The sequence below is a fragment of the Triticum aestivum genome, chromosome 2B, assembly GCF_018294505.1.
Source record: "Triticum aestivum cultivar Chinese Spring chromosome 2B, IWGSC CS RefSeq v2.1, whole genome shotgun sequence".
NCBI classification, from domain to species: Eukaryota; Viridiplantae; Streptophyta; class Magnoliopsida; order Poales; family Poaceae; genus Triticum; species Triticum aestivum.
Window position 1 is genome coordinate 790,450,909 of NC_057798.1, and position 25,175 is coordinate 790,476,083.

The following is a 25,175-nucleotide window of genomic DNA, read 5'->3' on the forward strand; positions in this document are numbered from 1 at the left end:
TCCATATATTAAATTTCTTATTATTTTGACAATTATTGGTTTTCTTTATATTGATGCATTTTATTTTTATCCGTTCTTCATTTTTTTTCTGATTTTGAGTGTTTCTTTGTTTTAGATGTTAAACTTATTATAAAAAATATTATGTCATCTTGTCAATATACAACAACCTTCGTTTTAAGGTTGTACACACTCACGCTACTCTTTGTTTCAACCCCATACAATCAGGTCACCGTAACCACTCATTGTTCTCACTACAACAACATTATCAAATTGATAAACCATGCAAAAACACCCAGTTATCTAACGAATTACAAGAGTACCTAAGACATGTGTAGAGTAATTTCCACACAAAGTCTCACAGCAATCAAGCAACACATGAAACATCTTCATTTGCAGCATACCAAAAGTCTTGATTTTTCGCTCCGACTGAAAATAGGTCACAAGGTCCATGAAACTCAACAGGGAAAGAGTCCGCCATATGATGCGGAACTAGAAAACATGTCTCTGCACAAGTGTCGGGGCATCATCCGAAGATAGGCAAGGAGAGGATCGATTGTCATTGCTCCTCAAAACTAAGATCCGTGTCACAAATACATTGAGTGCAAAAGTTATGTCAACGTTGACCAGACCACGTGACCTGGGTTCCAAATCAACATGAGCACCGAAATGTTGAAGAAAAGTCTTGCCATGGTTGGCCACGCCACGCGATCTGCAACACAGATCGACATGACACAAACCCCACAACTCGGTCAATGCTAGAGGCAAGGTTGCCATATCAAAAGGAGGAGAACAATTATTCCGCAACCCATTTTGGCCACTATAAAAGAATGATGGTATAACACACTATAAAACAATTTATTTCGCAGCCGAAGAAACAACAACACACGATAAACACAACGAAAATGAAATTACCTCCCCCCAACCTCACGGTGCCATTTGGTGGCGTATAGGTTGGGAACTACGATTCGCCGGTAAAAACTGCTAGGATACCATGATACAGATAATGGTTAAGATTCCTTTGAGAAGACACTAGGTTATGTTTTACAGCTTTTTCTAACTATTTTTTACTAGGGAGTAGGGACGGTGGAATGGTGATTTTTTCTAAGGTGTGATTAGGAGACTTTAACCAAGTGTGAGTCAAGTGACATACTTTCTCCGTCTCATAATATAAAATTGTTTAGCGTAAAAAACACTCTTATATAATGCTACGGAGGAATAAGGAAGTCCGAATCGACTTAGGCTTAGCAACGGAAAAAATTCTATGAGACCAGGTCCATGGATTAGCAGGTGAGACCCATCCTGATGGATGACACGTGACATTCATAAATCATAAAGCATCCACATGTCATTCATTAGGGCGGGTCTCACCTGATTTATATGAGACCTGGTCTCATATAATTTTTTTTCCGCTTAGCAAAATTGTTTTTCTAATCAAACTCGGCGTAGCTGATTACCTTGATTGCATACGATTGTGTGGGGTTAAGTGCTACTTCTGCCTTTGCCGTGAAGTCGTAAGCCAAATTGACTTAAGGAAAAAACAAGTTGAACAGAGCCAGCACCAAACCCTCGTCGCGCTCGTCTCTCCCCTCTCGTGCTCTCACCCCGGCCAGCGGCATCTGAGATTCGCGCCTCGCCGGCGGCCATGGGCGGCGACTGGCAGGAGCTGGCCCAGTCGGCGGTCATCGGCCTCATCTTCGCCTTCCTCGTCGCCAAGCTCATCTCCGTCGTCCTCGCCTTCAAGGAGGACAACCTCCGCATCACCCGCTCCGCCCCCGCCCCCGCCCCCTCGCCCGACGCCACTGCCCCCGCGCTCGACGGCGGCACGAGCGGCGGCGACGGCGACAGCGACGGCGACTGGGAGGGCGTGGAGAGCACGGAGCTCGACGAGGACTTCAGCGCCGCCTCCGCCTTCGTCGCGGCCTCCGCCGCCGGCGTCCCCGAGGAGGCGCAGCTCCGCCTCTACGGCCTCTACAAGATCGCCACCGAGGGCCCCTGCACCGCGCCGCAGCCCTCCGCCCTCAAGCTCAAGGCCCGCGCCAAGTGGTAGGTTCCGCCCCCCCCCCCCTTGCCTCGCTCGATTCCGTGGAATCTGGATCCACCTTCTGCCACAGTTGGGTTTAGCCTTACATTTTCTAGGGGGTAGGGGTTATGAGATGGGTTGGATATGATCCATGTCTAAATTTAGCTTGTGCTGCTACGGGGACTGCCGATGGGGTGTGAACTTTGGTGTGATTTCTGAGTTGGACCGACCAGGAGAGATTGTTCATGATTAGTATATCACCAAGTTCAACTGTTGCTAGCTTCCTAGCTAGAGTTCTTGATACATACTTAGAATTGGTCCGCTGATTATCTAGGTTTGGTGCACAGGATTTGTCCCAAGGTTGTTGATGGGTTTCGCCAATTGATTGTGTGTTTGCATTGCCTGCTCGTGCACTTTACTTTAATCTGAGCATCCAAGTACTTACATTTACTGCAACTGATCTAAATCCAGTAATATCATTTGTGATCAAGGCAGCATAATTATGTAGGGCTTAAGATTCACTTTGATGATGATGCCTTTTGCTGCTCTGAATTTTTCATATATGAGCATCAGAGCATCAGAGCTCAGGCATCTATTATTTTGCAGTGAATATGTATTAGCAATAGACCTTTTCGCTTTTGCTCTGCCTGTGCTTCTCAATTCGGTAACTGTATCTAGGTTCGTGATTGGCTTCACCAATTGATTGGTTGTTTGCATTGTCTGTTTGTGCTACTTTCCCCTGAGCATCCATGATCTATATCGAAGAATGTTACTTGTGAATTCTTATTATGCCAAATAGTTGTGTAGGGGTAAGAATTTGCACTTTGAAGATGCCTTTGGTGCTCTGGATGTTCCAATATGAGCACCAGAACTCAGAGTCAACTATTTGCACTGAATACATATTAGCAGTTGACCTCTTTGCTTATGCTCTGTCTGTGCTTCTCAATTTGGATAGTCAATTCAGTTTACCTAGTACCTTATTGGTTGAGCACTTACTAGGTAATTTAGCTTATATTACTAGGTAATTGCCATCCGAATGTGAAGTGCATAACTAGTATATCCCCAAGTGCATCTGGTGCTAGCTTCCTAGCTGTAGTTCTTGTTACAGTCAGAGAGTTGGTCCACTGGTTCTGTAGGTTTGGTGCACAGGAAGCAAGCCTCCTCGTGCTAGTTTATGGGTTCTCTAGGTTCAGTTACATGTATGATAAAATGGTAAATTCTCTCTAGGTTTTTTATGGGCTCTGGCAATTGCTTGTGTGTTTCCATTGCCTGTTAGTGCTACTTTAACCTTAACATCCAAGTGCTTATATTCAACGCAACTGATCTATATCCAAGAGGACCAAGAATGCCGTTTGTGATCAGGCTGCATAGTTGTCTAGGGCTTAGAGTTTTGCATTTTGGTAATGCCCTTTAGTGCTCTGGATTTTCATATATGAGCACTGGAACTCAGACATCTATTTTTTGCAGTGAAGATGTATCAGCCATAGACCTTTTCGCTTTTGCTCTATCTGTGTTTCTCAATTTGGTAACTGTTCCTGGATTCTTGCTTGGCTTCACCAATGGATTGAATGCTTGTGTTATTTGTTTGTGCTAATTTTGCCTGAGCATCCATGACCTATGTCCAGGAATGTCACTTGTGATTATGCTGAATAGTTGTGTAGGCCTTAGAATTTTCACTTTGAAGATGCCCTCTGTTACTCTGGATATTCCAATATGGGTACCAGAACTCAGACGTTTACTGTTTGCATTGAACATATATTAGCAGTAGACCTGTATGTGCTTTGCTCAGTTTGGAAAGTCAATAAAGTTTACCAAGTATCCTCATTGATTGATCACTTGTTTGGTAGGAATGCTTGGAATAAATTGGGTGCTATGCCAACAGAAGAAGCTATGGAGGAGTACATAACAATTGTTGATGAGATATTCCCTAACTGGGCTGATGGCTCGGTAAGTTTTATAATTCCACCTATAGCCACATTTTCTTTACCATTTTTTATAGGAATGCACATCACAGTGTTTGCTCTGTTTGATATGATTCCAGAAAAAGAAAGATGGGGAAACCACAATGTCTGCATCAGGTTCGAAGGGACCAATGGGACCTGTATTTAGCAGTTTAATGTACGAGGAAGATCAAGGAAATGAATCGTAAGTCTTTCTACAACTAGGACACACCTTACACCTCCTCCATGTGCATTAATGCCGCCTTGATGGTGTGTAGCCAAGTTCACCTAATGCTGTATAGTATATTTCTTTTTATTTCTTTTGTTAACTGATAGAACATAGCAAATAAAAGTGAGATGCTTCATTATTTGGTATGCAGCAGGTTTGTCTCCATCATGTTGCTAAAAAGTTGTATTTATATTTATATAATCCATTTAGTACTTTGCCTGAACTATTGTTTCTAGGATTACAATGAACTTATTTGTACCTGCAGAGAACTTGGTGACATCCATGTTTCTGCAAGGGAAGGAGCAATCGAAGACGTTAAAAAGCATCTTGCTGCTGGTGTACAAATCAACTTAAGAGGTTTGTGTTTGTAGAACATCCATCTTTCTGTTCTCTATGTAGCAATGACTCATTTAGACATACTTTGGTTTCAGATAGCGAAGAGAGAACTCCGTTGCACTGGGCTGTGGACCGGGGTCATCTAGATGCTGTTGAGGTTCTTGTCAACTCAAATGCGGACGTGAATGCTCAGGTATCTGAATTTGTCGTGTACCCTTTATTCATTGCAATTTGAAATTTCTGGGCGGTTTGGTGAGTGTATTTGAACAAAAGAAACTTGTGGTAACTCTGACCAAGTATTTTTAGTGGGGCTTGCATCACAAGCTGTACCAAACCGACAAAATGTTGGATATTCGTTACATGTCCGCAAGCTGTCAGCCTGCAAAATTCAACCAGCTAACTGGTTAAACAGTCGGTTCAGTTCATCTACGTTAGATCCAATTTGGTATCAATATCGTACAGCTGCAGTGTGCAGAAGCAAACCTTTTGGGACCTTCAGATGCTGAAACCTTGTCTCTCCATGTCCAGGACAACGAAGGGCAGACAGCGCTCCACTACGCCGTCCTCTGCGAGAGGGAGGACATCGCCGAACTGCTCGTCAAGCACCACGCGGATCTCCAGATCAAGGACGGCGACGGGAACACCGCCCGGGACTTGTGCTCCTCGGCCTGGCCGTTCATGAAGCCGGCAAACTGACGGCACAATGAACCCGATGATACAGAGTTGACGCCTGCTGCTGCTACTACCACTAGTGCCGAGAAACTATACACACCGTGCTTGGTTAGCTGAATCGGATGAGCCGTTTTACCAACCTCATCGAATACACTGTCAAAAGGTAACTCAGCGCAGGGTAGACATCTTGTAGTGGTATTTTGCCTGTTTCATAGTGTGTTTGTGCTGCAGGCCAACTGTTTGGCAGGAAATATATCAGTGTCAGGATTCAGGCCTCGCGGCCTCATACTGTCAATATGCATACATGTTAAGAGCATCTGTAGCAGATCCCTTTAAAGTTGGTACTGCAAAAAACAGATCAAGGTATGCTGCAAAACGATTTTATGGTATCGCGGGAGCTCTGGTAGAAGAACAGATCCTGTGAAATGCGACGGTATGCCCTGACCTGCGGGGGAGGTGTTTGCCGGACCCAGCGGCATCCACCTCGACGAGCCTGACTAGCGGTGGATGCCCGCGGCCAGTGGTCGTGTTCGTGCTCACGGTGTACATCACATACTAGTTCCAATTCATCTACAAAGATGAATAAATAAGCTAATAAGTCAATTTCATAGTTATCCAATCAAATCACAGAGCAACGTCCATAAGGATCTTCCTAGCATCATAGACGATACAAATGACCACATTGCAATTCACTAGTAGTTCGAAAGCAAAAGTTTAGCTCCATCATAGCAACTTAGAAATTAAGTTCCCACGCATCCATCATATAGATCCACATGAAGGCAGTGCACTAGTTGTTCAGAAGTACAGCTCCGTCATGAGCTATCCTTGCCTTCTATCATCTTCGTGATCTCGGCTTGGGCGGTCCTCGTAGCTTCAACGGCCACTTGCGCATTCTCGGCGGCTGCTCGCGCACTCTCAACGACTGCTCTAGCGCTCTCAACGGCTGTTCTCGCGCACTCTCAACGGCTGCTCTAGCACTCTCAGCGGCTGTTCTCGTGCACTCTCAGCGGCTGCTCTAGCGCTCTTAACGGCTGTTCTCGCGCTCTCGGAATATGCGTGAGCGCTCTCGAAATATGTCTTGGCGCTCTCGGTGGCAAGCACGATCTTCGTGTACTGAGCCACCCTCGTGACGATGTGGTGCTAAGAGCAACTCCAACCTTCTGACACAAACGGATGCATGTTTCGTCCGCTTTTTATTCGTCTAGGTCGGCTGCGTGGACATCCGTGTTCTTTTTTTTTATTTGGGTCAGCCGATGCGCCCAACGGGGGGCAGACGCATTTCCTGACATGTCCTTGTGACATTACGTCAAACAACTGGTGGGCAAGTCCTTCCATGAACTGTTCTGAGCTCCGCATCGCGCGCCCGTGCTCCGCGCCAATCGTCCACCCGTGCGCCGCGCACCATGGCACGCGCCCGCGCCCCGCTGCCTCGCAGCTTCGCGCCCTGCAGCTCACGTCCGGCGCCCTGTGCTCCGCCCCTAGCGTCTGCTTGTGCTCCGTGCGCCACGGCACGCTCTCGCGACGTGCCGTCCGGGCCCAGCGCTCGTGTGCTCCCTGCTGCTCGGCCGCCTGCGCCCCGAGCTCGCGTGCTCCCTGCCACTCGCGCCCCGTAGCTCCGCGCGCCGGTGCTCGCATGCTCCCTTCTGCTCGGCCGCGCGCCACGTCACACGCTCGCGCCCGGCCGCCCGCTCCCCGCAGCTCCGCGCCCAGCGTCCGCCCGTGCTCGCGCCGCCGCACCTTCTGGTCACGCTCGTGCCGCCGCACCTTCCGCACGGTGTGCACCTGCACCAGTGTCGCCGTCCCGCGAGCGCCGGAGCCGCGGCTGTTCGCGGCGGCCTTGGGCGCCAGGAATGGCTCGTCGTCGTCGTAGACCTTGGGCACGCCGGCAGCCTTGGCCGACGGCGGCGTCTTGTAGGAGTAGTCGGAGGCAGGTGGCCGGCGCCGGCTTGGTGGCGTCTTGCGGGAGTAGTCGGAGCCTTGGCTGGCGTCGGGTCGGTGGTGGCAGGAGGAGGAGTAGCGGGGGTGGGTGGTTGTGGTTCAGCGCATAAAATAAGAGTGAGAGACAGAGAGGTGGGTGGGTGACAGGTGGGGCAGGCGTGGACGCAGGCGGACGAGGCGGGCTTAGAAAACATCTAGAACATGAAAATGGATCCGCGCGTTGCGCCGACGCTCAGTCGGTTTTGACGCAAACAAATACGCGCGGACGACCTCTACGAGCACAGGATCTTGGTGGCCTCGGACTGTAAAAACATTATTGATTATATCAGACAGAGGAGTGCAACGGCCTATGGTGCAATTATTAGGGAGATTGTAGATCGATCCAAATTTTTTGCTATTTGTTCTTTTAGCCATGAATTTAGGAGCTCGAATGTCGAGGCTCATAATTTAACGAAGCATGCTCTCTTACTTGGGTTGGCCGTCGTGTGTGGTTAGGCAACCCAGGTAATCTTTCTTTTGTCCCTGTAAACATTGTGACGAGTTAAATAAGAGCTTCGCGAGATTGCCTAAAAAAAAAAAAAATACGCGCGGATGAAAATGGTCCATGCGTTGGAGTTGCTCTAACCTTGCTTTGCCTTAGCCGTCGGATACGACCAGAAGTACTCAGTCCTGTGCGACTGGGCCAACAGATGGAGCCAACAATTGGCCAGCATACACGAAACAGCTAAACTGCTATCTGTCTATCCACTTTTCAATTGCATGTTCAAAGTTTGAGATTTCTATCCAGATCTGCCGCCTGGTATCTACCTATCCACTTCAGCTCGAGTGTGAAGTGTGAGCTCAACTTTTGACTGGGAATTTGTACATGGTGGCATACGGCCATGCGCATAAAACCGAGTCAAAGTCTGTGCATGACGTCGCAAATTTGAATGGGTCATGTGATTACAGCAATAGCAGTCAATGTTGCGAGCGATTCATATATATGCACATCAATCATTGAGGGATTTTACGTTTCATAAGTGTGTGCATCACCATCAGCCATTGAGGCATACCCATCAGCCTTCTTTAAATGCAGTAGATAGATAAACCATATCTTAGTGCACCATACTGTCGACTAGAGCCGAAGTCCTCATGTCTGATAGAAAGCTTATGCCTCGAGTGGGTTCCTCACCGTCACAGCCACTAATGATCCTTGTCATATCCTTTCTTCTAACATATTCACAAGCAGCTGCAGCAGAACTCCACGGTGATGCTAGCACCGACTTCCAAGCCCTCCGTTGCCTTAAACTCCATTTCAGCAGTTCCACTAGACTCTTAACCTCCTGGAAGATTGATGATTCCCTCCAACAGTTCTGCAATTGGTCCGGTGTTACTTGCAGCAAGAGGCACACGTCTCGTGTTGTTGCACTGGACCTTCAGTCGTTCCACCTTGACGGCCAAATACCTCCTTGCATCGCAAATCTCAGTCTCCTCACAAGAATCCACCTCCCGGACAATCACCTTTGGGGTCCAATCCCGGCCAAACTTGGCCAACTGAGTAGGCTGCGGTATCTTAACCTTAACTCAAATAATCTTAGCGGTGTAATCCCAAGCAATCTATCATCGTGTTCTCATCTTCGAGTTATTGATCTTGGGAGGAACACCATCGCCGGAGGCATCCCAGAAGGATTGGGGACACTTCGCAACCTTTCAGTTTTGCGCCTTCTTGGAAATACTCTGACGGGCAATATTCCCGTTTCACTTGGAAGTAGCTCTTCTCTCAACTCTGTTTATCTCGCCAACAATAGTCTCACAGGACCTATCCCGCCTCTCCTAGCTAGTAGTTCATCACATCAATTTTTGGTCTTGGGCAACAATAGCCTTGGTGGAGAGATTCCACCCGCACTATTTAACAGCTCATTACTCCAAGTCTTATCCCTGGCAGTGAACAACTTTACTGGGTCCATACCTTCTGTTTTCTACAATATTGTTGACTCACCCTTGAAGTATCTTATCTTATCATCAAATAATCTTGCAGGCACAATACCTTCTACTCTAGGGAATTTCACTTCCCTTTCCTGGCTCTCTCTCGAACATAATACTCCCTCCGTTCGGAATTACTCGTCCAGGAAATGAATGTATTTAGGTGTATTTTAGTTGTAGATATATTCATTTTTGTGACAAGTAATTTCGAACGAAGGGGTAGTTTTCAAGGTAGCATCCCAGTGAGCATTGGTATGCTTACAAACCTGGAAGTACTAGACCTGAGTTACAACTTCTTATCAGGGAGTGTCCCCGCCTCTATTTACAACATATCAACACTCACATATCTTGCCATGGGTGCAAATATTTTGGCAGGGGAAATTCCATATAACATTGGTTATACACTTCCAAGTATCCAATCTTTAGTTATGGGAGTGAACAAATTCCACGGCCAAATCCCCACTTCACTATCCAACACAACAAATCTTATAAAGATTGATCTCCATAGCAATTCATTCCATGGTATTGTGCCTTCTTTTGGGACTCTGCCCAACTTACTCCACCTGAATCTAGGCGAGAGTTACCTCAGAGCAGGAGATTGGTCTTTCTTAACATCATTAACCAACTGCACCCAACTGGAGAAATTATTCTTGAATGCCAATATCCTTCAAGGAGACTTGCCAAGTTCCATTGGATGACTTTGAAATCGTATTGTGCCTTCTCTTGGGACTCTTTCCAACTTATTCAGATCCCTTAAAAGTTGGTACTGCAAAAACAGATTAAGGTATACTGCAAAACGATTTTACCGTGTCGCCGGAGCTCCGGTAGAACAACAGATCCTGTGAAATCGGTACCACTAAAGGCCCACATGTCAGTGTTCTTTTTTTCTTTTTGGTCTTCTTCCCCACCGAATCGACAGGAGACCCCTGCGCCGACCAGCTGCCACACTTCGCCTTCTCCAGGTTCGGTGGTGCCTGACGAGCGGCCCGCGGCAAAGGTATGCCCTTACCTGCAGGGGGAGGCGTTTGGCAGACCCAGCGACCTCCATCTCGACGAGCCCGACTAGCGGTGGATGCACGCGGCCAGTGGTTATATTCACGTCGAACTGGTTCGCGCGCCCGGCCATGTACTAACGCCGTGGCCTGTTCGAGCAGCCGTCGTCTGCTGGGAGAACGTGTCGCCGCCGCCTGTCAATGGCGTCCGCCTCCCTGAGCTCCCGCTCTTACGCCGCAATTGACCAAAATCGGTTGGAATCGGGGTTGATCACCGGAAATTGGAGGGGATTTGGCCAGAATCGGCGCACCTTGGTGGAATTTCGCCGGACTCCGGCGAGTCTGGCGCCAGTCTGGTGATGGTTGGGCTGAAATTAATCTACTAAAAAACTAGACATCTTGGGTACGATGGGTTTTTTAGGGGGAGCTCAATAAACTTTATCCAGTGCCGACCGTTTTGCAGGATCTGTTTTTTTTTTGGGTCCAAAACCATAAAATGGTGTTTTTTGTTACAGTTTCATGCCTTTTATGAGATCTGCTAGAGATGCTCCAAGTCTCGGAAAATCTCTTCCGACCAGAACATCCCTAGATGTAGCGTTATTCATATTCATTTCACCCCTGCTCCTACATTTACTAGAAGAACGCCGTGCATTGCAACGCGGCCACATTAACTTTAAGAGTTCAATATTAATCATGTTAATATTACATTTAATATTCTCATACATATCAAGTGACATTGGCAACCTTTTTTACCATCAAATCCTCTCACACACACTCTCTCCCTCCCTCTTCCTCACTCTCTCTCCCCCTCCCCCTCTCTCTCTCTCTAACACACACACATATCCATCTTATTAGGTACGGGACCATAATCCATCTATTTCACACACACAGACGCTAGTGCATAACAATATGGATTATGTGTATTATATTTGCCACCACAACCGAGGAAATTAATTTCATGTAAATCGGCTAGCCACAGCTCCATGACAAACAATACATCTAAATTCTCAGTGTTATTTTTATGTAATATGCACTATCTTTATACTATTTCTTGAATGTGTTCAAACTATTACTTGAACTTGCTACCACCAAATGATATCTAAATTCTCTCTCTCTCTCTCTCTCACACACACACACAATGATATTATGGGACCAAAAACTATTACCAATTACCATATTGTTACTTTTGTTGTCCACAAAATGCGGCAAGGTAATTCTGAGAAAATAAGATGCAGAGTTGACCAAAACAATTAACCACTATACTTGATGTAGAAGATGATGAAAGTATAAGCCTGCTGACAGCAACACCAAATGAAACTTCAAGAACACCACCTGCATAGGGATTAAAATCTATAACCATACAAACTCAACTTCAACATGACTCTCCAGCATCAGTATAATCACTTGTTATCCTCCTCAGCCTACTTTGAGGTTGCTCGAACCTGCATAACCATTTGACAGAAAACAACTTATTTTCTTACTAATCCCTAGATGAACTATAGACATAAACAAACTCTGTATAGTAAGCAATTAGATGCAGAGCCTTTTTAACAGTAGGCCAGGTGTTGAAAGGCAAGGATGAATATTATCTTGTGCAGACTCCATCGCACGAGGCTTCAAGAACGTTGTGGTCAACCAATTTTTTGCCGTGGAAGGCAGTAGCATCCGGGTGTGCTTCTTTAATGGATATCGGTGCAGACTCCATCCAGCACTTCCTCGTTGGATCTCGTAGGAACGGATATCGGTGAAGTGCTTCTTTGCTGGATCTCACATGGAAGGGCATCCTCCTTGTCGGAGCAGGGGAGGACGCCCTTGCATCAGCCTCATCGGCGGGAGCGGCGTGATAAACAACGCACGTCTCTCCAAAATTAACGACGAAGCGAACGAGACGGCGCTGGGCGCAAGGGGGTGATCATAAACGTTGGCAACTATGAGGTGATTGAGTCTTCCTCATTATCAACTTCATACACGTTATCAACACGCTCTACCGAGAGCGAACGAGAGACGAAGGCATTCTGGCGAACCACAATTCCGGCCACCACGCACACCCATGTGCTGCAGCGATTGAATAGGAGGAAGGTAACCAGCATGTGGAAGGGAAGACGCATGGAATTCCCCCCAAAGATTGCCGATCATGGCCTGTAGGGCTGGAATTCGAGCCGAGTCGAGCTAGCTCGGCTCGACTCGCTAGAGCTCGTTTCGTTAGCGAGCTAGCTCGACTCGACTCGTTACTATAACGAGCTCAAACCCAAGATTGGCTCGACTCGTATAACTCGCGAGCTGGCTCGTTTAGCTTGTTAAGCTTGTTTAAGATATAAACATAAAGCCTTCAAATATGATAAAAATGATTATGTATATATTAAACATATATATCACTAAACAATTGTATTTTTCTTGTAACGCGTGAGTCTCCTACGAGGCTAGGCCTTCAACTGCTCGGCCTTGGGTTGTTCGCCTGGGACGTAGGTTATTTAGTGGCTGATCTTTCTTTGTATTGGGAGTGGCTGATCTATTGTATCGAGCCTAACGAGTTACACGAGTACTCATGAGATTGGCTCGTTTAACTTGGTCTATAAACGATCTTAAACTAAAGCTCGACTCGACTCGTTATTCTTCGAGTTCGAGTCGATTCGAGCCGACTCACGAGCTACTTGTTTAGCTCGCGAGCTTCGAGCTTTTTTTCCAGCCCTAATGGCCTGATTGCTGGAGAAGTCGACTTCCACGCCGCTCACTGCAAAAACATCAATTAGGAGAAAGCAAAATCATTGTCTTCTGTGATTAACCTCAATGATTTAATAATTAATTTGATTGTTTTCATTTGTATGCTATGCACTCACGCGAGTCACTTCCATCCGAGCATGAGAAGAATTCATCTATTCCATTTCCACTTCACAAGCAAGACGACACCGTCTTCAGCTGGGAGTAACATACAGAAGAGAATTAGGGATGAATGTTTACCCGGGAGTCATGCACAGGAGGATCAAGCGGCGCATACAACCATGCATATACCAAAGTCTTGATCTAATTGGTATAATAATCAGGTGCTTCTTTCCTATTTTAATACCTTTGGCTCTCATCATTGAGGCGCACGCAGCAGCACAGATGCATCCACATCGGCGCGCCCTAGCTCGCCGAGCAACACCCGCAGCCGTGTTCGCCTCGGCTCCGGCAACATGTGCACCCACGCCACAAGCCCACCATCGCCAACGTCCGTGCTTTCCTTGGCCCTCTGTGCGCGATGACGGCTCCTGACGGGCTATGGAAGCGACGGCGAACAACCGCTTACAGCGCGGCAACCAACGGAAATGGCTGCGGCTCCGCACAGCTTGTCTCCAGTGCATCCGCGCATGTTCGCGGCTCCGCATCTTGCCGCCGGGCGGTTACATCCTCTCAAATCTGACCAAGGGATCTACGCCGCGGCCGCCATCTAGCACAGCGGGGATGTCTTCATCGACGTCGTCCTGGTGCTTGGTCTTGTCGAGCATCCGGGTGTATGCGTCGTTGACGTTGCAGAGGCCTGGATCGAAGAGGATCCGATCTGAGGCCTCTCATTCAGTCATCCTCCTTCCCGATCAATGTGCATCTCTATGAGGAGAATGGGAGCTAGGAAAGGAAAGAGAACGTGAGAGAGGAACGGGATTGGCATCCATGCATGAGTTTCTGTTTCTAAGTTAATTTCCTTCCTTTCAAGTGCGAGGGGAGGCATAGGGATGTCTTCGCTCGGTGGGACTAACAAGAAGAATTGGCGATTTAAGGTAAGGTTAATTAATTTAGATTTGATCTTTAGATATTGATCGTGATTGATTTTTTCACATAAATGCATTACTAAATAATTTGTGCTAGCATGGAAAGTTCTGATCGGTTTAGATTTTTTTCGTTGTGTGAGAGGGTGACGCGAAACTAAACCGGTGGGGTGGGGGGACGGGATGAAAAAAAACGCGCGAAAATGGTGGGACGAAATAAAACCAGCGAAAAATAACCGGCAGACTATTCACCAACTGCTCCATTAAGAATAGAGATTTTAATAAAGCATGCTTTATTGACTCATGATGCATCAAACGAATATACAAACATAAAAGAGTACACCGGCCTTTACACAACTAAGATGCATACAACAAACACCAACACACACAAAAAAACACGCCTGCAAATAGTGAAGTCATACAAAACCAAAGTTATTTCTGGCGTAGAAACAAAAAAGAAAATAAGAGCCCCAAAGTGATCGACAAATACAATCACCATCGATACCAACCATCTCATGACTACAGTAAATAGTATTCAATAGCAATGCATTTAGAAAGGGCGGAAGCGTCGCCGTCATCAAATCCAACTAAAGAAAGGCCGGATCATGAGTTTTCACCCCAAAGATCATGTACGAGAAAACTCCAAGCAATGCCTTCAACAAGGTACTGTGCAAAACACCGCCATTGCATCTACTGAATCTGAGAAACATCATCTGTAAAATTGATTTGTTACTGTAAAATTATTTTCTAAAATTATCTAGCCAAACAATGCATGATGTATTAATCAACCAGACAGATAATAAACATGACTATGGGCGTTGGTTAGTCGGGACATACGGAGTTCCATCCTAATCTTACTAAAACTTTAAGAACAAAAATATACTGTAGCTACTAGTAGAACTGTAGAACCCTAGAGCTCGTCGTGGTTATCGTCCTCCTCGGCGTCGTCGTCATGGCCAAAGAAATGACGGCCCGAGGTCAATGATGTCGAATCCTTTGATGACCCCATTCATCCTCTTGAACGGCATCATGTTGTGAAGGAATGACGGCCCGAGGTCGATGATATCGTCCACAATGTAGACACACAGATGCACCATAACGTCAAAGAACGCAGGCGGGAAGTAAATCTCAAGCTCATTTAGTATGACAACGATCTCTTCCTCTAGCCTTTGGAGTTGCTTCACACTGATCGACTTTTGAGAGGTAACGTCGAAAAAGTTACAGAGACCAGTAAACGTCTCACCGACGTGCTTGTCCATTATACCTCTAAGGGCAACCGAAAGGTTCTGCATCATCATCACTTGACAGTAATGAGACTTCATCCCGCTGAACCTTTTCTTCTTGGTATCTAGAAATCTTCTTATCTTCCCACAGTAACCGGAACTAACTTTGATTTCGGTAAGGCACTTGAAGAATTGATCGATCTCCTTCGTACCTAAGGTGAAGCAAGAAGGGGGCAATACTCTTCCTTCTTGTTGACTTTTTTGCCCCTGTCCCCCAACTCCGTCTCCGTCTCTGTCTCACCCGACTTTTTACGAGGTGACATGTGGAGATCTACCCTGATTTTCCAATCTTGCAAGTCCCTTCTTACCTTCGGCCATCCTTGGTCTTATCAGACATGTTCAGAACGGTTACAAGCAAACTCTCAAGGACATTCTTCCTGATATGCATTTGATCAAGGCAATAAGGTGTGTCGAGTTTCGGCTAGCACTCCTATCCCAGAAAATAGACCTAGTCTTCCATACCTTCAGCAACTGCTCCGGCGTCTTCTTCATCTTTCCCGACGCGGGGCACTGTTCCCAGTTTTTCAACAGCTCATCGATTTCGGGCGCCGCTCCTCTTACGTGGAGGTCCTCGATGCTCAGCCTCACTATTGAATAGATCTCCATGGTTTCTCCACGGGTCATCCTTCTCGAGCCATCTTCGATGCCCCATGTACATGATTTTCCCAGACCCTCCATCTTTCGATAGCTGATGAGACGTTGTATCATTCATGCACTGGGTGCATCCACAATATCCGTGGCACACCTGGCCTGTGACGTATCCGTAACCGAGATAGTCGTGCACCGTCATTATCAGCGTGACTCTCATATCGAAATAGTCGCCTTTGCCGGCGTCCCATGTCTTGGTCGATGTTTTCCGTAACGTGTCTAACTCCTCTTTCAGTAGCCCCAGATATAGATTAATATTATTTTCAGGTTGTTTCGTCCCTTCAATCAGCATGCTCATGTGTATGTACTTTGACTTCATGCACAACCAGGGGGGATGTTGTACATCCATACAAACTCGGGCCATGTGCTATGGTTGGTGTTCTAGTTGCCAAAAGGATTCATGCCATCGGTACTCAACGCCAAGTATGATGCTCCTTGCATCATCTGCGAAATATCCATACTCCACGTTGAATGCTCGCCACTGGCTAGCATCCGCGAGGTGTCTCGGCTTCGGATCATCTCTGTCATCAGGTTTGACCCTCTCCACGTACCAGCACATGAGCTTTGCTTCCTTAGGATCTACGAAATAACGCTGTAGACGGGGAGTGATTGGTAAGTACTACACAACTTTCTGAAGAGATTTCTTCCCGGCCTTCTTGTATCGAGAAGCATTACACACCGAACAGCTGGATTTTTCCGCGTGCTCCTTCCGATAAATGATGCAATCGTTGATGCATGCATGGTATCTAATGTGGGGCAGATCAAGAGGGCACACGATCTTCTTGGCCTCATCGATACTAGTAGGACACAGGTTCCCCGCGGGAAGAACTTTATTATGTAGATACTTCAAATGCTCATCGAGGCTTGCATCTGTCCATTTTTTTGGCCTTCGTCTTTAGAAGTTCGAGTGTGAAACTCAAGCGGGTCACCTCGGGATCGCAACCATCATACAATAGAGTCTTCGAGTGTACCTCCAGTTGCGCCCGCTTGGCCTCCTCTCTAGAAGCAGCTCTGTCGCTAGTCGTATTCTTGCGAAGCAGGGCTCGAACATGAGGGTCCTGCACGACTGAACTTAGTCGCGTCGAAGACTGCGGCGTATCCACCTCTTCTCCACTGTGTCTGGCCTCTTCTCCGCTGTGTGGAACACCCTCTTCCCCGCCGTGTACGGCCTCTTCTCCGCCGCCATGTCATGCACCCTCGTCTTCGGGTCCATCATCATCGGTCATCTCTTCGTCTAGCCCCGTGTCATTATTGCCTGCCATGTGGACATCCTCATCATCATCTTCATTTATCCACTGTGTATAGCCATCCATGAAACCATACATGAGCAGGTGAGCCTTCAAACTGCCACGGTCAAAGGGGACCAAGATGACGATTAGTTTGCATTTTCTACATGGACATATAATACCAGTCCGGTTATTTGAACACATGTCTTGCACCGCGGATCGTAACCATCTTTCCACCACCATTCCAGTGTCCTTCACGATTGACTGTGTGGTATAATAAGCAAAAGAATTATTACCATGCATGCATATATATATATATATATATCGACATTTTGGCAAAACACAAGCAACTCATGTCACGCACGATCCGGCAAATACACATTAGGCAGCAACTCATGCCACACATGCACATTCCGGCCACCATCATATTGCAAACACAAATATTTCCATTCTTGCAGAAGCACAACTTTTTACCCACCTGGTGTCCCGAGAGAGGGACTACGGGATATGGTCGGTGCCTCTATCTACGGATCAGAAGCAGTAGGACAAAGATGCATCGTAGATCTAATTGGAAGGAGATGCTCTACCTAACTAGTGGAGAGGGAGGAGGAGCTAGCTAGTGAGACAAAGGTAAGAGTGGGGTCGAGAAGGAGGGAGAGACAAATAAATTAAAATAATGAAGAAGCTAGAGAGTAAGATAGGTCATTAATGGAGAAGATGGTGGATGGGGGCATTAATGTGGAGAGAAGAAAGGTAGGAGAAGTAAGAACTAAGTGAGGGAGAGGTAGAGGAGGGAGAGGGGAAAGGGGAGGGAAAAGGTGGCTGCTACATGTAGCAGTAGCACCGGGAGCATACCAGCGCTACAACTAAGTTCAGTAGCAGTAGCCCGTCTCTATGGCCCAGCGCTGCTGCTAATTAGGGCCCACCTGCTAGACCCATGCACACTTAGCCTTAGTGGTGGGCAACCGACATGCGCTACTGCTATTGGATTATTAGTAGCGTTGTTTCTGTCCCACCGCTACTACTATGGGTAGCCCCGGACTGGTGGCTTGGGACCACTTAGCAGTAGCGCTGCCTTGTTGGCAAGCGCTACTACTACAAAACAAGGTGTAGCGATGGCGCTATCCAGCGCTACTACTAAGTTGCAGTAGCGCTGCTACCTTAGGCCGCGCTACTTCTAAGATTCTATATATAAGGTTTCTCCTAGTAGTGATTGTCTATTTGTGCTACTTTCCCGCAAGCATCCATGATCTATATCGAAGAATGTTACTTGTGATTATGCCGAATACAAGTTGTGTAGGGGTAAGAATTTTCACTTTGAAGATGCCTTTGATGGTCTGGATGTTCCAGTATGAGCACCAGAACTCAGACCTCTACTATTTACATTGAATACACATCAGTAGTTGACCTCTTTGCTTATGCTCTGTCTGTGCTTCTCGATTTGGAAAATCAATGCAGTTACGGAGGGAGTACCTTATTGGCTGAGCACGTACGTAGTAGGCAATCTAGCTTATATTACTAGGTAACTGCCACCAGGATGTGAACTGCATAGCTAGTACTATATCCCCAAGTGCAACTGGTGCTAGCTTCCCAGCACGAGTTCTTTGGAATCCTTTGCATTCATTAGTCATTAGTGGTTATATCGGAGCAAATATCTTATGGAACTCAAATTTCCAGTCAGGGTTTTGTTATTCCTTATGAACTTAGTACTATTTAATTTTCTAATACTCATTTTTATCTTTATTTTTACAACCTCAAAAATCAAGATGTTACATACATTATATGTTTTTCTATGTATACATGCACAATGTAGAAAATCGTACATTCTACAAACATCTATGAAGATATGTTTTATGCTAGACGTTGTATAGCTTACTTGGAACATATTTATTAATCCTAGCTAAAATGGTACAAGCATGTACACACACCATACTTATTCTACAGATGGATATGTAGTTTGTCACACTATATGATTTCAATTAGCATAACAATATATTTTTTAATAGACATCAGAGTTGTATAATAAATGATACCATTAATAAAATCTAGTAACTTAGTTGTGTTGTTAACTATGATTAATCAAGAAATATAAAATGTTAGTATGTAAGACATATTTTAGGAAAACGAATTATAAAAAATATAAATTTTTAGTATAAACCGCGAAAACACGTGATGTACAAGTTAGCGAACATGTGTCACTACAACAAGAATTCTAACACATAACCATGACTAACAATTCCAGCTACCATAACGTTGACCAAAAAAGACAAATAGCCGGCGCAGAGGTGGTTGGGCCGGCCCAGCGCTTAGAGTCGGCTCATGTCGAGCCGCCGAGGAGGGGCAAGCGGTGACACTCCTCTCCCTCCCCGGCTCCAAAACACAAAATCCTCCGTGGCCAAAATCCCCATTCCTCCTCCCTTTCTTCTTCCTCCCCCCTCTTCTCTACCAACCACGACCGAAGTATGTCGGGCTCCAAGCTTCCTAAGAAGAAGGGAGAGGCCGCCATGCAGGAGGAGGAGGAGGAGGAGCTCCTTGTGCCCGCGCCCGCGGCGCACACGGCGCCTCCCCTCCCCCCGCCGGTCGTCGCGAAGGAGCAGGAGGAGGAGCTCCCCGTGCCCACGCCCGCGGAGCACAAGGCACCTCCCTTCCCCCTGCCGGTCGTCGGGAAGGAGCAGAAGGAGGAGCTCCCCGCGCCCGCACCCGCGCCCGCGGGGCAGACATCGCCTCCCCGCCCCTCCCCCTCGCTGTGAAGGAGCAGGAGGAGGAGCTCCCCGCGCTCGTGCCAACCATCCAGGTCACGATCTATGACATCTTCAGAAACGGGTTTTTGCATCTCACATTACCGAAGACTCCCCCCGCTGAGCTTGCCATCATTAACCACCCCATGGACGGCACGATCATTACCATAACTCCAGCGACGACAAGGCCCCCCTCACCGACGACGACTTCGATGATTATGGCGGCGGAGACATCATCGGCGGTAACACCGGCAGCGACGACTAGAGTGGCGGTCCCGCGCCAACACCGTGGAGGCCCGAGGACTTCGAGTTTATCCTGGCAGGAATCAAAACAATCTATGAAGGAAATATGCCTTAGAGGCAATAATAAAGTTGTTATTTTATATTTCCTTATTCATGATAAATATTTATTATTCATGCTAGAATTGTATTAACCGGAAACTTGATACATGTGTGGATACATAGACAAAACAACGTATCCCTAGTATGCCTCTACTAGACTAGCTCGTTGATCAAAAGATGGTTAAGTTTCCTAGCCATGGACACGAGTTGTCATTTGATAACGGGATCACATCATTAGTAGAATAATGTGATGGACAAGACCCATCCGTTAGCTTAGCATAATGATCGTTCAGTTTTATTGCTACTGCTTTCTTCTTGTCAAATATATATTCCTCCGACTATGAGATTATGCAACTCCCAAACACCAGAGGAATGCCTTGTGTGCTATCAAATGTCACAACGTAACTGAGTGATTATAAAGATGCTCTACAGGTATCTCCGAAGGTGCTTGTTGGGTTGGCGTAGATCAAGATTAGGATTTGTCACTCCGAGTATCGGAGAGGTATCTCTGGGCCCTCTCGATAATACACAGCATATGAAGCCTTGCAAGCAATGTGACTAATGAGTTAGTACGGGATGATGCACTACGGAACGAGTAAAGAGACTTGCCGGTAACGAGACTGAATTAGGTATAAAGATACCGCCGATCGAATCTCGGGCAAGTAACATACCGATGATAAAGGGAATAACTATATTGACATTGCAGTTTCACTGATAAAGATCTTAGTAGAATATGTGGGAACCAATATGAGCATCCAGGTTCCGCTTTTGGTTATTAATCGGAGAGGTGTCTCGGTCATGTCTACATAGTTTTCAAACCCGTAAGGTCTTCACGCTTAACGTTCGATGATGATTGGTATTATATGAGTCATGTGTTTTGGTGACCAAAGGTTGTTCGGAGTCCCGGATGAGATCACGGACATGACGAGGAGGCTCGAAGTTGTCGAGAGGTAAAGATTGATATATTGGAAGGTTATATACGATCACCGGAATAGTTCCGAAGAGGTTCAGGGATTTCTCAGAGTTCCGGGAGGTTACCGGAACCCCCCGTGAGGGAGTTCCGGACTAGGGGGTGTCCGGATAGCCGAACTATCATCATCGGCCGGACCCCAAGACTATGAAGATACAAGATTGAAGACTTCGTCCCGTGTCCGGATGGGACTTTCCTTGGCGTGGAAGGCAAGCTTGGCGATACGGATATGTAGATTTCCTACCGTTGTAACCGACTCTGTGTAACCCTAGCCCTCTCCGGTGTCTATATAAACCGGATGGCTTTAGTCCATAGGACGAACAACAATCATACCATAGGCTAGCTTCTAGGGTTTAGCCTCCTTGATCTCGTGGTAGATCCACTCTTGTAACACACATCATCAATATTAATCAAGCAGGACGTAGGGTTTTACCTCCATTAAGAGGGCCCGAACCTGGGTAAAACATCGTGTCCCTTGTCTCCTGTTACCATCCGCCTAGACGCATAGTTTGGGACCCCCTACCCGAGATCCACCGGTTTTGACACCGATATTGGTGCTTTCATTGAGAGTTCCTCTGTGTTGTCACCGATAGGCTCGATGGCTTCTTCGACCATCATCAACGACGTAGTCCAGGGTGAGACCTTTCTCCCCGGACAGATCTTCGTATTCGGCGGCTTTGCACTGCGGGCCAATTCGCTTGGCCATCTGGAGCAGATCGAAAGCTACGCCCCCGGCCGTCAGGTCAGATTTGGAAGTTTGAACTTCACGGCTGACATCCGCGGGGACTTGATCCTCGATGGATTTGAGCCACAGCCGAGCGTGCCGCACTGTCACGACGAGCATGATTTAGCTCTGCAGCCGAATAGTACCCTGGAGGCCGCACTCGAACCCGCTCCGATCTTCAATTCAGAGCCGGCTGCGCAGATCGAGGACGGATGGCTAGACACCACCTTGGGAGCTGCAACCTCTACGGTGATAGAGCCGAACACTGACCTTGTCCCTCATAGAGCTCGTGACTCCGAGGTGCCAGACTCCTCGCCGGACTCCAAACCTCCCACGCCCCCTCCGATCGAATCCGATTGGGCACCGATCATGGAATTCACAGCAGCGGACATCTTTCAACACTCACCTTTCGGCGACATCTTGAGCTCGCTAAAGTATCTCTCGTTATCAGGAGAGCCCTGGCCGGACTACGGCCAGGATGGTTGGGATGTGGACGACGAAGAAATTCAAAGCCCACCCACCACCCACTTGGTAGCCGTTGTCGACGATCTAACCGACATGCTAGACTACAACTCCGAAGACATCGACAGTATGGACGACGATGCCGGAGACGACCAAGAACCAGCGCCGACCGGGCACTGGAAAGCCACCTCATCATATGACATATACATGGTGGATATCCCAAAGGATGGGAATGGCGAAGGAACAGAGGAGGATGACCCCTCCAAGAAACAGCCCAAGCGCCGGCGTCAGCGGCGCCACTCTAAATCCCGCCACAGCAAGAATGAAGATTCTGGCACCGGAGATAATAATACACCGGACAGCGCCGAAGATAAACCACTCCAGCAAGACCCAGCGCAGGAGGACGGAGACGCCAGCCCTCATGAGAGAGCGGTAGAAGAAGAGGTAGAGGATTATATGCCTCCCTCTGGAGACGAAGCAAGCCTCGACGATGATGAATTCGTCGTGCCTGAGGATCCCGTCGAACCAGAGCATTTTAAACGCAGGCTTATGGCCACGGCAAACAACCTCAAGAAAAAGCAGCAACAGCTTAGAGCTAATCAAGATCTGCTAGCTGACAGATGGACTGAAGTCCTCGCGGCTGAAGAGCATGAGCTCGAACGCCCCTTCAAAAGCTACCCTAAATGCAAGCTGCTCCCCCGATTAGAGCAGGAAGCGTATGAGCCCGCATCACCAGGAGACAATACGGCTGACCGACCACCCCGTGGTCGCGATAGAGAAGCCTCTAGGCCCTTCACTAGACCCATACCCCGGCATCGCTCGAAAAGCACAAGGCCACAGGGGAACGCTCCGGACTTGCGAGATATATTGGAGGATAAGGCAAGACAATCAAGATCGATATATGGATCGCGTGGGCGCCCCACGGCACGTGACAACAGCCGTCGCGCTGGACACAGTAAGTCCGGCCGGGCCGAACAAAACAGACAAAGCTCTTTTGAGCTCTGTCGTGATATCGCCCAGTATAGAGGCGCCGCACACCCACTATGCTTCACAGATGAAGTAATGGATCATCAAATCCTCGAAGGGTTTAACCCCGTGAATATCGAATCTTACGATGGCACAACAGACCCCTTTGGATCGAAGACTATCTTCTTCACATCCACATGGCCCGCGGTGACGATCTTCATGCCATCAAATATCTCCCCCTCAAGATTAAAGGACCAGCCCGGCATTGGCTTAACAGCTTACCAGCAGAGTCAGTTGGGAGTTGGGAAGACCTGGAAGCCGCATTCCTCGATAACTTCCAAGGCACGTATGTGCGACCACCAGACGCTGATGACCTAAGCCACATAATTCAGCAGCCAGACGAATCGGCCAGACAATTCTGGACACGGTTCTTAACCAAGAAAAACCAAATCGTCGACTATCCGGATGCGGAGGCCCTCGCGGCCTTCAAGCATAACATCCGCGATGAGTGGCTTGCCCGGCACCTGGGACAGGAAAAGCCGAAATCCATGGCAGCCCTCACATCACTCATGACCCGCTTCTGCGCGGGTGAGGATAGCTGGCTAGCACGCAGCAACAACCTCAGCAAACATTCTGGCAGTCCGGATTTCAAGGACCGAAATGGCAGGTCGCGTCGTAACAAAAACAAGCGCCGCATCAACGGCGACAATAGTGAGGATACGGCAGTCAATGCCGGATTCAGAGGCTCTAAACCCGGTCAGCGGAAAAAGCCATTCAAAAGAACTGCTCCGGGTCCGTCCAATTTGGACCGAATACTCGACCGCTTGTGCCAGATACACGGCACCCCCGAAAAGCCAGCTAACCACACCAATAGGGACTGTTGGGTATGCAAGCAGGCAGACAAATTAATTGCCGAAAACAATGACAAGGGGCTACATAGCGATGACGAGGAAGAGACCCGACCGCCGAACAATAGAGGACAGAAGGGTTTCCCCCCACAGGTGCGGAAGGTGAACATGATATAGGCAACGCACATACCCAAAAGGGAGCGGAAGCGTGCACTCAGGGATGTATACGCGATGGAGCCAGTCGCCCCGAAGTTCAATCCATGGTCCTCCTGCCCGATCACTTTTGACCGAAGGGACCACCCCACCAGCATACGCCACGGCAGATTTGCCGCACTGGTCCTAGACCCAATCGTCGATGGATTTCACCTCACCAGAGTCCTGATGGACGGCGGCAGCAGCCTGAACCTGCTCTATCAGGATACAATGCGCAAAATGGGCATAGACCCCTCAAGGATTAAACCTACCAAGACGACCTTTAAAGGCGTCATACCAGGTGTAGAAGCCAATTGTACTGGCTCAGTTACACTGGAAGTGGTCTTCGGATCCAAGGATAACTTCTGAAGCGAGGAGTTAATCTTCGACATAGTCCCGTTCCGCAGCGGCTATCATGCCTTGCTCGGACGTACTGCGTTCACAAAGTTCAACGCGGTGCCGCACTACCCGTACCTCAAGCTCAAGATGCCAGGCCCTCGAGGAGTCATCACGGTCAACGGAAACACTGAACGTTCCCTCCGAACGGAGGAACATACAGCGGCTCTCGCGACAGAAGTACAATGCAGCCTCTTAAGGCAATTCTCGAGTCCGGCCGTCAAGCGGCCGGACATAGCTAAGCGCGCCCAGAGTAACCTACAACAAGACCACCTGGCACGTTCCGAGCACGCGTAGCAGTGCGGCCCCAACCCCAGCCCCTGCAAAACGTCAAAGCAGGTCCTTCGCGTACACCATTACGCTCTGAAGATACCATGGGCATGGGAGGAGGGGCACGACCACAATAAGCCCAGACTGCGGCTCAACCACACCAGGGGCTCTCAAGTGTGTCGTTCTTTTTTTCTTTTTACCTTTTATTTTTTACCCACAGGACTCCGTTCGTCAGAGGCCCTGTCCGGCAGCAGACCTGCCGAACTCACGGTGCAACA

General features: G+C 47.8%; 1 protein-coding gene across 1 annotated transcript; it reads left to right on the top strand.

The window, feature by feature from the left end:
- Positions 1-1,519: 1,519 nt before the first annotated feature.
- On the top strand, positions 1,520-5,515 carry LOC123047448 (acyl-CoA-binding domain-containing protein 4). The gene is made up of 6 exons (XM_044471003.1): positions 1,520-2,043; positions 3,868-3,967; positions 4,062-4,165; positions 4,455-4,546; positions 4,621-4,718; positions 5,054-5,515. Exons 1-6 carry the CDS (start codon positions 1,643-1,645, stop codon positions 5,219-5,221), a joined length of 963 nt encoding a protein of 320 aa, XP_044326938.1. The 5' UTR covers positions 1,520-1,642; the 3' UTR covers positions 5,222-5,515.
- Positions 5,516-25,175: the final 19,660 nt, after the last annotated feature.